Source organism: Ailuropoda melanoleuca, chromosome 2 (genome assembly GCF_002007445.2).
Source record: "Ailuropoda melanoleuca isolate Jingjing chromosome 2, ASM200744v2, whole genome shotgun sequence".
Classification (NCBI taxonomy): domain Eukaryota; kingdom Metazoa; phylum Chordata; class Mammalia; order Carnivora; family Ursidae; genus Ailuropoda; species Ailuropoda melanoleuca.
Genome location: NC_048219.1, coordinates 161,860,170 through 161,876,099, shown reverse-complemented (window position 1 = coordinate 161,876,099; position 15,930 = coordinate 161,860,170). Strand labels below are relative to the sequence as shown.

At 40.0% G+C, this 15,930-nt stretch overlaps 1 protein-coding gene across 1 annotated transcript; it reads left to right on the top strand.

The window, feature by feature from the left end:
- The first annotated feature begins 9,049 nt into the window (after positions 1-9,049).
- Positions 9,050-15,930, top strand: C2H2orf66 (chromosome 2 C2orf66 homolog). Its single transcript, XM_034654892.1, has 4 exons — positions 9,050-9,918; positions 10,776-10,907; positions 12,735-12,933; positions 14,990-15,930. The coding sequence occupies exons 1-3, from the start codon at positions 9,856-9,858 to the stop codon at positions 12,912-12,914; spliced, it is 375 nt and encodes a 124-aa protein (XP_034510783.1). The 5' UTR covers positions 9,050-9,855; the 3' UTR covers positions 12,915-12,933; positions 14,990-15,930.

The following is a 15,930-nucleotide window of genomic DNA, read 5'->3' as shown; positions in this document are numbered from 1 at the left end:
TCCTCAATTTTTCCCTTCTCTGAAACTACTCCCTTTATCATATGAAATATATGCCTGGAAATTTAGGTAATATTTTAAGAATGGTGTTTCTTCCAAATACTTACATAATTTTATTAATGGACTAAAATATGTGGTCCATTACAAAATTATGTGACTCATGGATTAGGGTCTTATCTAATTTAATAGTCTAAAGTGGAAACTTTTTTCATCCCTTTTGTATCAAAAAATAAAAAACATTTTAAAGTATAGTTTTATTCACACAAAACCTCAGGTTCTATTGTAATAGACCTTTCAACCCAAATCCATTTTGTATTGTGGATTGGATGACAAGAAGCTCCCCCTTTCTCAAAAGGGAATAGAGAATGTGGAGCCCACTTCTTGGTCTGTCTGTGGTTCATTAAATTCAGTAGAAGCTAGAGCAGTTACAGAGAGTTCTGGGGCTTCCTTCTTCATGATTGGGCCGACATTTTAACACCTCTTTTGTTCGTTTCCTGTGGCTTCTGCAACAAATTGCCAAGAAGTGGGTGGCTTAAAACAGCAAAATTTTTTCTCTCACAGCTCTAGAGGCATGAAGTTTGGAAATCAGTATCACTGAACCAAAATCAATGTGTGGACAGGACTGCACTTCCTCTGGAGACTCTAGGGAAGAGTCTGTTCCTTTCTTTGAGCTTCTGGCGGCTGCCCACATTCCTTGGATTGTGGTCTCAACTCCAGAACAACTAAATAGAATGGTGTGTGTGGTTATAAAAGTGCCACACTCTGCCTGTTTCCTTTTTCTTTTTCTTTTTGCAACAGCTAGAGCGAATAGTAATTTACACTTTACTGGTCCATTGAATATTCAAGTCAAATCAACAAATCTTTATTGGCCACCTATAGTTATGTCTTCTCTTCTTATTAAAATATGACAGGATGTAAATCTTAAAGATTTTATTTGAGAGAGAGTGAGCGAGAGAGAGAGCAGATCAGGGGCAGGGGCAGAGGGAGAGGGAGAAGCAGACCCCCGCTCAACAGGGAGCCCAGTGCAGGGCTCAATCCCAGGACCCTGGGATCATGACCTGAGCCAAATGGCAGACACTTAACCAGCTGAGCGTCCCAGGTGCCCCAACAGGATGTAAATCTTTAGATTAACAATATAAAATAGTAGGGGCGCCTGGGTGGCACAGCGGTTAAGCGTCTGCCTTTGGCTCAGGGCGTGATCCTGGCATTGTGGGATCGAGCCCCACATCAGGCTCTTCCGCTATGAGCCTGCTTCTTCCTCTCCCACTCCCCCTGCTTGTGTTCCCTCTCTCGCTGGCTGTCTCTATCTCTGTTGAATAAATAAATAAAATCTTCAAAAATATATATATATAAAATAGTAATGTAACAAGGCTCAAATTTCAAGAGCATTATGAGAATCTAAGCTCAACTTTTACCTAAAGAATTATTAATTCCATAAATATTTGTGATATGCTTGCCTACTGTATACCAGGCATTGTGCCAGTGATTAAAAAAGAAAAGAAAAGAAAAAAGAAACCCCAAAGAAGCAGTACTGAAAAGGATATGGTGCTCAAGGAGCTTACCTTGGGAACAATAAGACATGTGGAAGCAAATAGAGTCATTCTAATTCGACAAGGTAAGAGCTGTTGAAGTGACTAAATGGTTTCTTTTTCTGAGAAGTGACATTTGAGGGGAGCCCTGAAGGACAGGGCTCACAAGGGTTAGAGAAGGCATTCCAGGCAGAAGCAACAACCAAATGCAAAGGCACCTAAGTAGAAATAAGGGCGATGTTCACTGAGGAGGTCAAATGGCTGGAATGGTAGGATCCGGTTATATTGAGGGCCTTTGTGTCATGCTCAAGAGCCTAGACTTTTTCTTATGGGCATCAAGAAGCCACTAGAGGTAGACGTGATCTTGTAAGGTTTTCTTCGTCAGTGTGACCTTATTTTTTTGTTGCCTCTGCTCCAGGGTCAGTTGCAAAGCTAAAGGTGTTGCCAACCACCTCAGACTCTCTGCTACAAAATTAGACTGACTACAGAGAAGCTGTTTGCAAAGCCCTAAGGAATTGTTTAGCTTGCCATATATTAGGAAAAATCCTTTACTCCTTTATTATGACTTTGGGGATACCGGGATGGCCTGGGATGACAGGGAACTGGGAACCTGGTTCTCAAATTCATGTTGAGAGAGTGTGGCTTCTATCTCAGTCACTGTGTGGACCGAGAGATCTGTTTTCTTGCTGTTTTTCCAAGCTGGCTTCAGATCAAGCATCATTATCATGATTTTTACCTTGTGTTGCCTCCCCTCCTTCATCTTAGTTGTAGGAGAAATAGCTTGAACTTAGGGCAGTATTGAAAAGTATGTGCTGCCTGGCCCTGTGTGACTAGCATTGGTTTCTCAGGAAGGCTGGTGGTAAGGAGGAAGATGGCCAGAGGGGGGACCCTTGGACAAAGGAAGGCTGCTGCTGAGGCCCCAGCTGGTGACCAAGAACACCTGATGAAAGGAGGCCCTGAGGCCAGGTAGTGAGAGCAAATGCTCTTCAGGAAAGATGGTCAGCCCACTTGGCCTTTGTCCTCCTTCCTTTATAGATTCAGGCTTCTAGAATTGGCTCATACTCTGGCCCTTCAGCAGTATAAACAGCAGTAAAATGTTTTAAACTGAGGAAGATCTTTTTTTCTTCTTTAATATACCCCTTCAACGTTTTAAAAACACTCAAAACAAAACAGAGGACAGCAAAGAATTGAGGAGATTTCTGCATGGTGAATGACTAGAGAATTCTGAGGGTCAACTCCATAGAATCAGAGATACTTTATGCAGAATCAGTATTGCCAAAAGTGACGAAAGGTAAACCGTATTGTGGTGGTGTTCGAGAATGTCATGGATTTTTTTTTTTTAACTAGTTTCGTTGCCCCCATCTGAATGGGAGAGGAAAGGAATCCAGTTTCATGGTTTCTGGGCCTTCCCACACCTCTCCTAGTTTTCACCGGATCCGGAAACTTTACGTGGCCCCAGGACACAAGGAGTGACCCTCTACTCTCCCATGCATCATGGTCACTGTAAGTCCCCTGATCCACGGCTCTTGGCTTCTGTTCTGTGCCTGGCAAGAGGCCTGTGCCTCTTCTTCCCTATTCTCTTTATTCTATCTTCAAACTGAAATCTGCCCACAGTCATGATTGCCATGAGCAGAAAGCTGCCTGGCTTACTCTGTTAATCATATAAGCCATCTTTCCACTGGTTTTGAAGTTCTCGTTGTTACTGAGGAAGCAGTCAATAGACAATAATTTTCCCTTTCCCTCATTCAGAGCAGGGAACAGAAAAAGGAGATTAAATTCTTGTCCCTGTTCACGATACAGGTAAATAGCTATCATCAGCTCTGTCTTTTTCTGCCTAATAGAGACAGGAAGGACTTGAAGAAGGTGTATAGTCTGACAGAGATCGTCTTAAAACCTCTCTCTGCCTCTCACAATACCTCTTCATTTAGCATCCTTTCCTCACCGTTATCATCACGCTGAATTTATTATCTAATTAAGTTTATAATTCAACTAGCACGTTTATTGGGTTTCTTTTATGTGTGTAGCCCTGTGCTGAGTACTCTATTTTCTTCTCAATTTCTGATTGAGAAATGCCAGTAAAGACCTTCATTCAGGAGTGTGAAAGAGCCTTTTTGCCTGGAATATCCCGACTGTTACTTTAACAAATGCTTTGTTTGATGAAGAGCCCAAACAGGATCGTTTAAACCTGAAACTAATGGTTTGGGAATCTAAACTATCTGGTTGGTTTTTTTTTTCTTCTTCTCCCGGTTGAATTAACCAAATACTTGCAAAATACTTACTACTTCCTGCTGTGCTGATACATTCTGAAGAAAATGTCATCATCGCTTTATCAACAATACGTTCAGCTCTTCAAAACAGAAATTTAAAATTAATAAATAATTAAAAGAATTTAAAACACTTGTTTTATTTAAATATGTAATTACTTTTAATAGGGAACTGCAGTCTTAGTGAACAAGATGGTAAAATGTGTGTTACTGTTAGTCCATGGCTCTATGGAGAAACAGGCATACTTTGTTTTACTGTACGTCACTTTATTGCACTTAGCAGATATTTCGTTTTTTAGAAATTAAAGGTGTGTGGCAACCCTACATCTAACAAGTCTATTGACACCATTTTCCCAACACATTTATTCACTTCATGTCTCTGAGTCACATTTTGGTAATTTTCACAATATTTCAAAACTTTTTTTCATCATTACTATATTTTTATGGTGATCTGTGATCAGTGACCTTTGATGTTACTGTGTAATTGTTTCAGGGCACCATGAACCACACCCACATAAGACAGAAAACTCAGTCAATGTTGTATGTGTTATGACTGCTCCACCAACTGGCTGTTGTCCTGTCTCTCTCCTTTTCCTTAGACCTCCCTATTCCGAGACACAACTATATTGAAATTAATTACCTACAATGGCCTCTAAGTGGTCAGTGAAAGAAAGAGTTGCATGTCTCTCACTTTAAATCAAAAGGCTGTGTGGCTCAGTCAGGTGACCTACTCTTGATTTTAGCTCAGGTCATGATCTCAGAGTTGTGAGATCAAGCCCCATATTGGGCTCTGCATCAGGCTCTGCACTGGACTTGGAGGCTGCTTAAGATTCTCTGTCTCCCCTCTTTTTACCCACTCTCACTCTTGCTCTAGAAAGAAAGAAAAGAAGGAAAGAAGAAAGAAAGAAAGAAAAGAAAGAAAGAAAGAAAGAAAGAAAGAAAGAAAGAAGAAAGAAAGAGGAAGGAAGGAAGGAAGAAGGAAGGAAGGAAAGAAAGAAAAAGAAAGAAAAAGAAAGAAAGAAAAGAAAGAAAGAGAAAGAAAAGAAGGAAAGAAAGAAGAAAGAAAGAAAGAAAGAAAGAAAGAAAGAAAGAAAGAAAGAAAGAAAAAGAAATCAAAAGCTAAAAATGATTAAGCTTAGTGAAGAAGGCACTGCATGGTGAATGACTAGAGAATTCTGAGGGTCAACTCCATAGAATCAGAGATACTTTATGCGGAATCAGTATTGCCAAAAGTGACGAAACGTAAACCGTATTGTGGTTTGAAAGCTGAGATAGGCCAAAAGCTAGGTTTCCTGTGTCAGTTAGCCACGTTGTGAAAGCAAAGGAAAAGTTCCTGAAGGAAATTAAAACTATTATCCAGTGAACACACAAATGATAAGAAAGCAAAATAGCCTTATAACTGATATGGAGAAACTTTTAGTGGTCTGGATAGAAGATCAAACCAGTCACAACATTCCCTTAAGCCAAAGCCTAATCCAGAGCAAGGCCCTAACTCTCTTCAGTTCTATGAAGGCTGAGGAAGCTGAATAAGAAATTTGAAGCTAGTAGAGGTTACTTCATGAAGTTTTAGGAAAGAAGCCATCTCTAATACTTAAAAGTGCAAGGTAAAGGTGATGTAGTCGGTTAAGTGTCTGACTCTTGATTTCAGCTCTGGTCATGATCTCAGGGTCATGGGATCGAGCCCCACATCTGGCTCCAAGGTCACTGTGAAGTCTGCTTGTCCCTCTCCCTCTGATCCCCCTTCCCCAGCTCCTGCACGCTCTCTCGCTCTCTCTCTTTCAAGTAAATCAATAAATAAAAAAATTTCAAGTGCAAGGTAAAGTAGCAACAGCTGTTGTAGAAACTGTGCAAATTGTCCAGAAGATCCAGCAAAGATAATTAATGAAGGTGCTATGCTAAACAACAGATTTTCAACGTAGACAAAACAGCCTTCCATAGGAAGCAGATGCCATCTGAGATTTTCATAACTAGATAACAGCTTCAAAGTTTCAAAGAACAGGCTGACTCTCCTGTTAGGGACTAATGCAGCTGGTGACTTTAAATGGAAGCCAATGCTCATTGGCCATTCTGAAAATCCCAGGGCCTTTAAAAATTATGCTAAATCTACTCTGCCTGTGCTCTATAAATGGAACAACGAAGACTGATGACAGCACATCTGTTTACAACATGGCTTACTGAATATTTTAAGCTCACTGTTGAGACCTGCTCAGAAAAAAAAAAAGATTCCTTTCAAAATATTACAGCTCCTTGGCAATGTATGTGGTCTCCCAAGAGCTCTGATAGAGATGTACAATGAGATTAATGTTGTTTTCATACCTACTGACACAACATCCATTCTGCAGCCATGGGTCAAGAAAATACATTTCATAAGGCCATAGCTGCCATAGATAGTGATTCCTTTGATGGATCTGGGCAAAATAAATGGAAAACATTCTGGAAAGGATTCACCATCCTAGATGCTGTTAAGAACATTCGTGATTCATGGGAAGAGGTCAAAATATCAACATTCACAGGAGTTTGGAAGAAGTTGATTCCAACTCTCATGGATGACTGAGGGGTTCAAGACTTTAGTGGAGGAAATTACTGCCGATGTGATGGAAATAGCAGGAGAACTAGAATTAGCAGCGGAGCCTGAAGATGGGACTGAGTTGCTGTGATCTCGTGACAAAACTTGAGAAGGGGGCAAAATGCTATCATATAGTGTCACATGCTTAGAGAAATCGTTCATGAGAGGAAGAGTCAATTGATATGATAAACTTCACTCTTATTTTAAGAAACTGCCACTGCCACCCCAACCTTCAGTAACTCCACCCTCCTCAGTCAGTAGCCATCAATATCACGGCAAGACCTTCCACCAGCAAAAAGATGAAGATTCGCTGAAAGCTCAGGGACGGTTAGCTAAATTAAGGTATGTACATTGTTTTTCTAGACATAATGATCGTCCATGCTTAATATACTGTAGTATAGTGTAACCATAACTTTTATATGCAATGGAAAACTGAAAAATTCATTTGACTCTCTTTTTTTGTGGTATTCACTTTATTGTGGTGGTCTGGAACCTAACCCACAAAATCTCTGAGGTATGCCTATAAATATTTCTTAAATGGGGAGCTCTTAAGTGGAGGAAAATGAGCTGTGTTTTTATATAAATGGGGATAAAGTTAGAAAATATTCACAGATAAAGGCTGTGAAAATCTATTCTAATTTACTCCATCTTTCCCAGTGTAGAAAGTGTATCATCTATGTGTTCGACTCAGTGTGCTCAGCCCTGGGAATATAAGGGTGAGCACTGTCTAAGGAGTTTATAATGCAGTAACTCTGCGTAATCTCATTAACAATTTCATGCTTCGGTATCATTAGGTGCTTTAACTTCAAACTCCAGGAGTTTTAAGGAGAGATAATGTAATGAAATTCCAGGGTATTCATTTCCTCACCTAGCCACTGACAAATTCAAGTCTCTCACCCTGGAAACAATGACAACACCTTCCCTCCCTCCAGTCCACTTCCCTCTCCAGTTACTCTTTCCCCCTCTCTCAGAGCTAAACTTCTCAAGAGCTTGATGTACTATTTCTCCTCTTCTTGTACTTACTTCTTTTTTTTTTTTTAAAGATTTTTTATTATTTATTTGACAGAGATAGAGACAGCCAGCGAGAGAGGGAACACAAGCAGGGGGAGTGGGAGAGGAAGAAGCAGGCTCATAGCAGAGGAGCCTGATGTGGGGCTCGATCCCATAACACCGGGATCACGCCCTGAGCCGAAGGCAGACGCTTAACCGCTGTACCACCCAGGCGCCCCTCTTGTACTTAATTCTAATCTTCCACTTGCATCTACCAAAACAGCACTGACGCTCCATTGATCCTTTTCAGTCCTCATTTTACCCAATTTGTCCCTTCTTGAAACATTTTCTTCTCTCGCTTCAGTGCTGTCCTGGTTTCTGCCTTACCTCCAGGGTCTCCTCAGGGCAGATTCCTGCATTTGGCTGTTACATGTAAAAACTTCTCAAAGCTCAGGTCCTAGGCCACCTTTTCTTCTCATTTTCTAATCTTTGCTGAGGTAATCTCATCCACTTCCATGCTAACAACTCCCATATTTACATCCCCCCCCCCAAGACCTCCCCTCTGAGCTCCAGAAACTATATCCAACAGTGTCCTCTCCACCTCTTGAAGATCTTAAAGACTCTTCAAACACAACATGTCCGGAATGGAACTCATGATCTTTGTCTCTCTATGTCTGAAATCTCAGCAAATGGCCCTGTCATCCACTCAGATGCATAAACCTAACACCTAGGGATTGTCCTTGAAATTCTCTTCCCCTTGAGCTCTGCCTTCCATAGCATTTAGTCTGTTGCCAATACCTTGTAAATACCTCTCAGACCCACCCACATCTCTACATCTGTGTTACCGTCCTAATCCAATTTACCATCTTCCTGCCTGGATTACTGTAGTAGACACCTAACTGGTCTCCTACATCCCTCTTTTCTAGCTCAATCTGTCCTTACTGCAACCAGAAAAATCTTTTAAAACTGCAAGTCTGATCAAGCTGTTTGGATACTTAAAACCCTTCAATCAGCATTGCTTGCAGTGGAAAGATCATAATCTGACTACCTCTCCAGCCCCATCTCACAGCAGACTCCCTTGCTCTTCTCGTCATACTAATTTATCTTCAGTTGTTCCAGTGTGCCATATTGCTTTCAGCCAAAGAGTTTAGCACAGCTGTCAACCTTGTTTGAAACTCTTGCCCTCTGTCTCCCTAGGTTGCCTAGTAACTCCTACTTACCCACCAGAGGTAAGGTCACTTCTTCATAGAAGCCTTCCCTGATTCCTGAGACTGAATCAAACCCCCCTCTTCCACATTCTCACAGCAACCAGCTTCTCTTCTTAGATATTCTCATCATTTGTATTTATACATTTTGTTGTATAATGATTTGATTGATCTCTGTCTTGCCCATTAATCTATTAGTTTAATGAAGGCAGAACCTATTATTCCTACCATTTTATCCTCAAAGCAGTGCATGGCACATAGTAGGCACTCAATAAGTTTGTTGCATGGGGGAGCCTGGCTGGCTCATTCGGTTAAGCGTCCAACTCTTGATTTCAGCTCAGGCCATGCATGATCTCAGGGTCTTGAGGTTAAGCCTCCCCTCAGGCTCTGCGCTCAGCTCAGTGGGGAGTCTGCTTGAGATTCTCTCTCCCTCTCTCTCTGCCCCTCCCCCTCCCCACCCTCACACTCTCTCCCTCTAATAAATAAATAAATCTTTAAAAAAAAATGTTTGCTGCATGAATGAAGAAAAGAATGAACAAGTGAAGGTCATAGTGACTTGCCTAGGGTCAATACGGCAAGACAGACCATAGCCAGGTATGCTAATTTCTAGTCCAGATTATTAGCCTTCTCACAAAGTCCTTGTCCAGAATTGTTCTGAATTATTGCCACCAAAGCAGCTTCACAACACAAGTCCCATTTCTTCACAGTACCATTTTCTTTGGATGGCATTTATGCACCAAGGAGATGCGATAGCTATAGCAACTTTTCTTTTTTCCAAGAAACACATGCTATCTTTTTGCTCTATTTTGAAGGGGTTTTTATGATAAACCATGCTGCTATTTAAAACCTGTAAAGCTTTTTGAGATTCTCAGAAGAAATATAAGGTGTAGGTCACAAAGAACAATTTTATCTCTTGCAATAGAATTTCCTGTTCAAAAAAATGATGTTAATTTGAAAAGCTGATATCTCCAAAGGAGCGTTCTATTAGGTGGGTAATCATCATATTGCCAGCCGCTGTGTATACCCTTCTCTTAAGAGTGAAAAAGTAAAAAGCCACTTTGCTGTGTAGAAGTGCCTTCCTTATGTGCTTCATAAAAACCACATAAAATGTTCAGAGGTTAGAGGAGCGAGCGGCTGCTGTATTTATAAGACAAATAAGTTCACTATCACCCCCGAGGAAGCTTGAAGATGTGATTCTCAAGGGTCTTTGGTACCATGCCTGAAAATGGAATCATTATTTTTTGATTCCCCCTGCTCACGTCATTGACTCCCACCTCCAGCCGGTCCACTGGTTATAAGTAACCATGAATTGCCCTGCAGATTGTAAACAGGGTAGCCAACGAGGGCCAGCCAAAGCCCAACTCCAGGTAAGCTTTATTAGCCCTTCCTGTGTGTTTCATTTCCACTTCACACATTGGGGTAGGAGACAATCTATGCTTATGCTGGTGTGTTCTGTGCCTGTCTCAGATGTGTGTGTACAGTATATTTCTCAGTTTGGGTATATTTTTTCTTTTCTTTCTTTTCCTCCACCTCCTCCTCCTCGTTGTCCTTTTTCATTTATCAAGACTGCTCTCTTAACACTTAAGTAATTCAAGGTTTTTTGTTTTTAAAAATTGGGCTTTCTTTGGTGACAACAAAGTGCATTTTTTAAAAGATGAAAAGTCATCCTCGGACTTTCTAGGTGGTATTCATAATTGCTTTGCTTATCACTGTATAATGTTCTCATCATCATGGACTCCTTTGAGGTAATCAACTGGATTTGGGGGGTTTTCATTTGCAAATGAATGTGGAAAAAAAAAGAGGGCTGCAAAATTTAAGGGAACCAGTATACTATTTCTTCCAGCTTGTCTCTCTTTAAAAATACTTCCTCTCTTGGGGCACCTGGGTGGCGCAGTCGTTAAGCGTCTGCTTTCAGCTCAGGGCCTGATCCCAGCATTATGGGATCAAGCCCCATATCAGGCTTCTCCACTATGAGACTGCCGTTTCCTCTCCCACTCCCCCTGCTTGTGTTCCCTCTCTCGCTGGCTGTCTCTATCTCTGTCAAATAAATAAATAAATAAAATCTTAAAAAAAAAAACTTCCTCTCTTTTCCACTTTTGCCCTCCCTTCTCTCCTCCCTTCCCCACTTTCACCTTCTCTGTCTCCTTCCTCCTTTTTCTTTTCTTTCTCTTTCTCTCTTCTCTCTCTAACCATCGACATCTCCCCAATACTTCCTTCTACTCAGTTTCATCCTACCATGCCGAAAGCATTCCTGCTGCTATGTGTTGCCCTGGTTCTGTTTGGGCTTGTGCATGGAGCCACACTGAGAAACAAAGAGAACTGGAAGTCACTCAACAACCCCAGAAACCGAGATCTGGTAAGCACATACACTGGGATGGATATGCTGGGCTACAGGGTGAAGCTGGCTTCTCTCTGGACCTGTGCACACTACACTGGGCTAGTGGAGCACGGTGGAGAGGAGGCTGCCAAGTGCCAAGAAGATTCCTTAACACGACTGGTCAAGGGCTTTGCTAGCCTAGTGGCTGGGATCCTATTGCTCTTCTGGCTAATTTACATCTGTTTCTGTAAGGAGAAACAAATTTATATTTAGAGGTGATTTTATACACATACAACACATTACATTTGTAAATGATCTTACATACACATTGACTTTATAGCCTAGATTTTTCACAGATATACAAAATCAAGGGCATAGCAGGGAATTGATTTTTGTTCAGATTGAACTGATGATAAAACAGATTCTCATATGACCAGCACATGCAAAGCTCAATTGCAAAAACTGAAAATTGACCTTATCAATTTATCAGGCATTATTTTCTTTCTTTCTTTTTTTTTAAGATTTATTTTTAAGTAATCTCTACATCCAACATGGGGCTCAAACCCACAACCCCAAGACCAAGAGTTGCACCTTCCACTGACTGAACCAGCCAGGTGCCCCCCTACCCAAGGCATTATTTTCAATATAATGTTATCTAGGAAATAGAATTCAAAACATCAGCAAAAATTCTCTTAAAATATGCCAAATATAATAAACATGCTGACGTTACTATTTAAAAATAGTTTCCATTTCAAAATAGTTTCCATAAGGAAACTAATGTGAAATATAACAATATAGGGTTAAAACAACTAAGTAGTCCTTTCAAGCTTTTGTGTATCCATTTCCTAAAGGAAAGCTGAAAAATGCACTCTAAGGTGTAGAAAACAATGCCTGGGAGCTCACCTTCAGTCAGAGAGGAGGCAAGGAGCTCTGATCACTGTGAAATTCAATTTAATCTCTCACCTAAGTGGTTCAGAGGTGGTTTACAACAAACCCTCAGACCGTGATGCTGTTAAATAATTGATATTCCTCTCTCAATCTCCACCAAGAATGTTGAATTATCTTGTGTAGGGTTGAAATGTCAGAAAGAAGGCGGGTAAATTTAGGAGAGTGGAGGGTGATGTAGGAAAGAACGTTAGGGTTCGAAGCCAACAGCCAAGAATTCTTGAGATGTCTTTGGTGCAAAAAGGTGATTTTCTTAAAGCACGGGAACAGGACCCATGGGGAGAAAAGCTGCACCAGGGTCATGAGGAGTGCCCCATTATATACTTTCAAGGTGAGAGGAGGGTAGGGATAGGGTAAATCTCTAAGGAATTTTAGAAGCAAGCCTTCCAAGATCTTGAGGGGGCTAGCTATTGTTGGGAAAAGGTCATTTATTACTGTCTAATAAAACCTGAGTCACGAGACCCTTCAGATGTATATCGGTGGTCAAATGCTAGGGGGATGGTTGCCAACATGAATCTTGGGGGGTTGAGATAAAGGAAGTTTCCAAAGAAATTTTTATATGTTAAAGTAGACTTATAGAATCCTGGGGGTTGGGCTAAAATTGCCTTTTGCCCTCAGCAAAGTATCAACATTGAGGCAGCTGAGTCCCTAGAGGAATGTCACTCTGCCTGTTTCAAGGACTTGTTAATGGGTTGTAAGTAGTAAGGAAATTTAATAATTTTTCTTCTGCCTTTGATTCCCACATCAGAGGGGAAGGAGGAGAAGTAGTGAAAACTATTTCTGGGTTTTCCACATCCTGTCTCCTAGATTAGCCCTCAAGTCAATTCACAGAGGGAAAAAGAGAGGGGAAAAATATCTCTGTTTGAGTATTTTTGATGTTTAATTTACATATGGCATCGAACACTTTCTTTCTCTCTTCAGTTTTTCAGAACCCTTCAGGCATATTTTAAGGGAAGAGGTCTTGATCTCGGGAGGTTTCCGAACACTTTCTTCATGAATGAGAATCCTAGACCTCTCTCTTTCCAATCAGAACTCCTTGCTTCTGCATTTGCAGATTATGAAGAGCAGAAAAACTCCTTTTCTAATTACCTCAAAGGCTGAATGTTTCCTCTGAACACAGGTAAGATACCCCTTTATCCCCAGGATCTGTCCAGTTATACAACTCAGTCATAAAGAGATTTTGAAAGTATTTATTTGAAAAATGATTTTATTTTCTCATAGAAATATGTGCTCACTTCTGATAATACTCATCACTATTAATATTTGGATTTGGTTCATGTATTTCATGGTCTGGTTTTAAAAAGAAATAATAGTTGGGGCACCCTGGTGACTCAGTTGATTAGGTGTCTGACTCATGATCTCAGCTCAGGTCTTGATCTCAGGGTCATGAGTTCAAGCCCCACATTGGGACTTAAGAAAAAAAAAAAAAGAAATGACAGCTTTTGATTTTTGAAGCATAGTTTTCTGGGAAGAGATATATTAAAAGAATTATCACTCTTTTTTTTTTCTTTAAAGGAATCTCTATGCTCAACATGGGGCTTGAACTCAATCCTGATGTTAAGAGTTACCTGCTCTACCAACTGAGCCAAACTGGTGACCTAAAATTATCACTCTTAATAGGATCAGTAAATACAGCGGAATACTACACACTTTTACCTATCTTTTTTTCATACCAGGTCATATAGCTAAGTTATGTGGAAAATCACATGTAAAGAGAAATATCAAATAATGCAGTTGGAACTTAATAGAAAGAAAAGTTTTAAAAAATGGTTCTACTGGAAAAAAGGTAATAAACATATATTTGAACTTAAAATTCCTCACCCAGAGCAAAAAAAAAAAAAAAAGTAAAATTCTATTAAAGATGGCATTTTCCTCATAGGAAAAAAAGCCCAGAAATTTATTTATGTTTAAGATTTGAGTTTTATTGTTCTTATTACCTTAGCATGCCTATCAAATAAATATTTACCATTAAAAAAAAAACAGGTATGGTGCATTCCAAGAAAATACATAGCGACTCTAGTCTCTTAGCTTTTTGTTTGGCTGAATAATAAAGAGAACTGAATCATAATTAAAATCTATTCCCAAGGGCACCTGGGTGGCTCAGCCGGTGAAGTGTCTACCTTCAGTTCAGGTCATGATCCCAGGGTGCTGGGATCGAGTCCTGCATTGGTCTCCCTGCTCAGCAGGGCACCTGCATCTCTCCCTCTCCCCCTGATGTTCCCCCTGCTTGTGCTTTCTTGCTCTCTCTCTCAAATAAATAAATGAATATTTAAAAAATTAAAAAAAGAAAAAAGAAAATCTACTCCCATTCTTCCACAAGCTAGGGATGAAATTGTGAGGAAGTATATCACTGTTGCACTTTACTGTGCATGTGAAAGGGTTTTGATTATTAGTTCCTTTTTAAATGTGATGATTTTTTAAAATGATGATTGTTATTCTAACAGGAAGATGCAATTTACCATGTGGCATATGCACTTGACAGCTCCTACAATGAGAAATAAAACAGAATACACAGAAAGATGTGAATGAAGGGTCCCTTGACTATTATTCACACTTAGGCCCTAGGCTATTAGACACTAAAACAGAATAGTTGTTAATACCACAGTACCCGCTTCATTATGAGACAGAATTGCATACAAGTTGGTTGTAAGCCTTGGCTTCTTCATTTATAAATTGCAGAAACTGATCTCAAACTCACAGAAAGTATCAGAGAAAATATCAAATAAATAACATCACGTGAGCATATAATGGGGTAATGTTTAAGGGCAGGAAACAGAGAAAGCACCCAGCTGGTAGTATTGTAATGTAATAGGAATTGTTCAACTTTGTGAGAGAAGCTAAGCTTCTATTTGGAGAATATTTCATAATTACATGCACTCCTTTCCTAACATCTCTCATTAGAAAAGAAAAACAGAGGCGCCTGGGGGGCTTAGTCAGTTGAGCAGCCGCTCAGGTCGTGATCTCAGCGTCATGGAATCAAGCCCCAGGTCGGGCTTTGCACTCAGCAAAGAGTCTGCTTAAGATTCCCTCTCCCTTTTCCTTTGCCCCCCTCCCTGCATTCTCTTTCTCTCTCTCAAATAAATAAATCTTAAAAAAAAAAAAAGATAAAAGGGTCGTTGTGTTGCCTGCATAGTCTTCACTTTCTACTTTGTGATAACATTTTCTTGTTCTTTCAGGTGTCTGGCTATTTTAAAACTACAGATGAAGCTTCTCATTAGAAAAATTCAGTCATGGGCATGGGTAAACCTTTCCCTCCTCTACTTACTTGTCAATTTACAATGATTTTATTCTACATTTCCAGATTTACATATATATATCTAGATTGACCTTTGGGACATATGCAACTTATGTGCATAGTTTTGGAGTCTTTTTTCCACTCTATAAACCATAAACACTGTTAGAGCACTGCCCCTATTTGTAAGAGTGACATGAACAGAGAGTCAGAAGAGATGGTGATCTTGTAAATTACATTTCTTTTAAGCTTCCCTTTAAAACTTGATGCTGATTACCGTTTATTAATGTTTTTATTTGAAAGAGACTGTGCTCCTTTTTACTATAGTTCATTATATATAATAGAGATTTGGGCTTAACATTGTCTTTTTCTTGAAAAGCAGATACATTCCCGCTTTCAGCATATGTTATTGAGAAACCTCACAGTTTCATACCAAGGGAGAAGAAGTGATAAATATCCACAATTAAGTCTAAATGGAAAGAAAAAAACACTTGGATTCTAGGAGTTGCTAAGGTCTCTAGGAGATATTCCCTGCCACTATATTCAGATGTGGACATTGTGCTACATGAGATATCCTAGCCACACTCCAGCTCTGGTTTTTCTCCAGACGCGCCCTTTAGAAGGAAGAGTAGAAATGGGTGGAATTTCCTTCTTTTACGACCAATCTTCTCCTCTCCCCACCAGCTCAGGCTGAATTATTCAATTCTCATATTTTCATTTGGAATAGCTACTGTTCCTGTATCATTATGGAGAGCTGCATCATTTTCTCTGTGATCCTACAAAAAGAACATTGTACTAGAATGCAAACATCGGTGTCCTAGTAATGTTAGTCTGTACATTCCACAATAGTCTTCTTTGGCTTTTTTGTGGATCATTGATACTCAA

Coding starts and splice junctions, on each gene's coding strand:
- C2H2orf66 (XM_034654892.1), top strand. CDS start 9,856: ATGAATTGCCCTGCAGATTGTAAACAGGGTAGCCAACGAGGGCCAGCC. Junction 9,919..10,775: donor CAGCCAAAGCCCAACTCCAG/GTAAGCTTTATT, acceptor CCTTCTACTCAG/TTTCATCCTACCATGCCGAA. Junction 10,908..12,734: donor ACCCCAGAAACCGAGATCTG/GTAAGCACATAC, acceptor TTCTCTCTTCAG/TTTTTCAGAACCCTTCAGGC.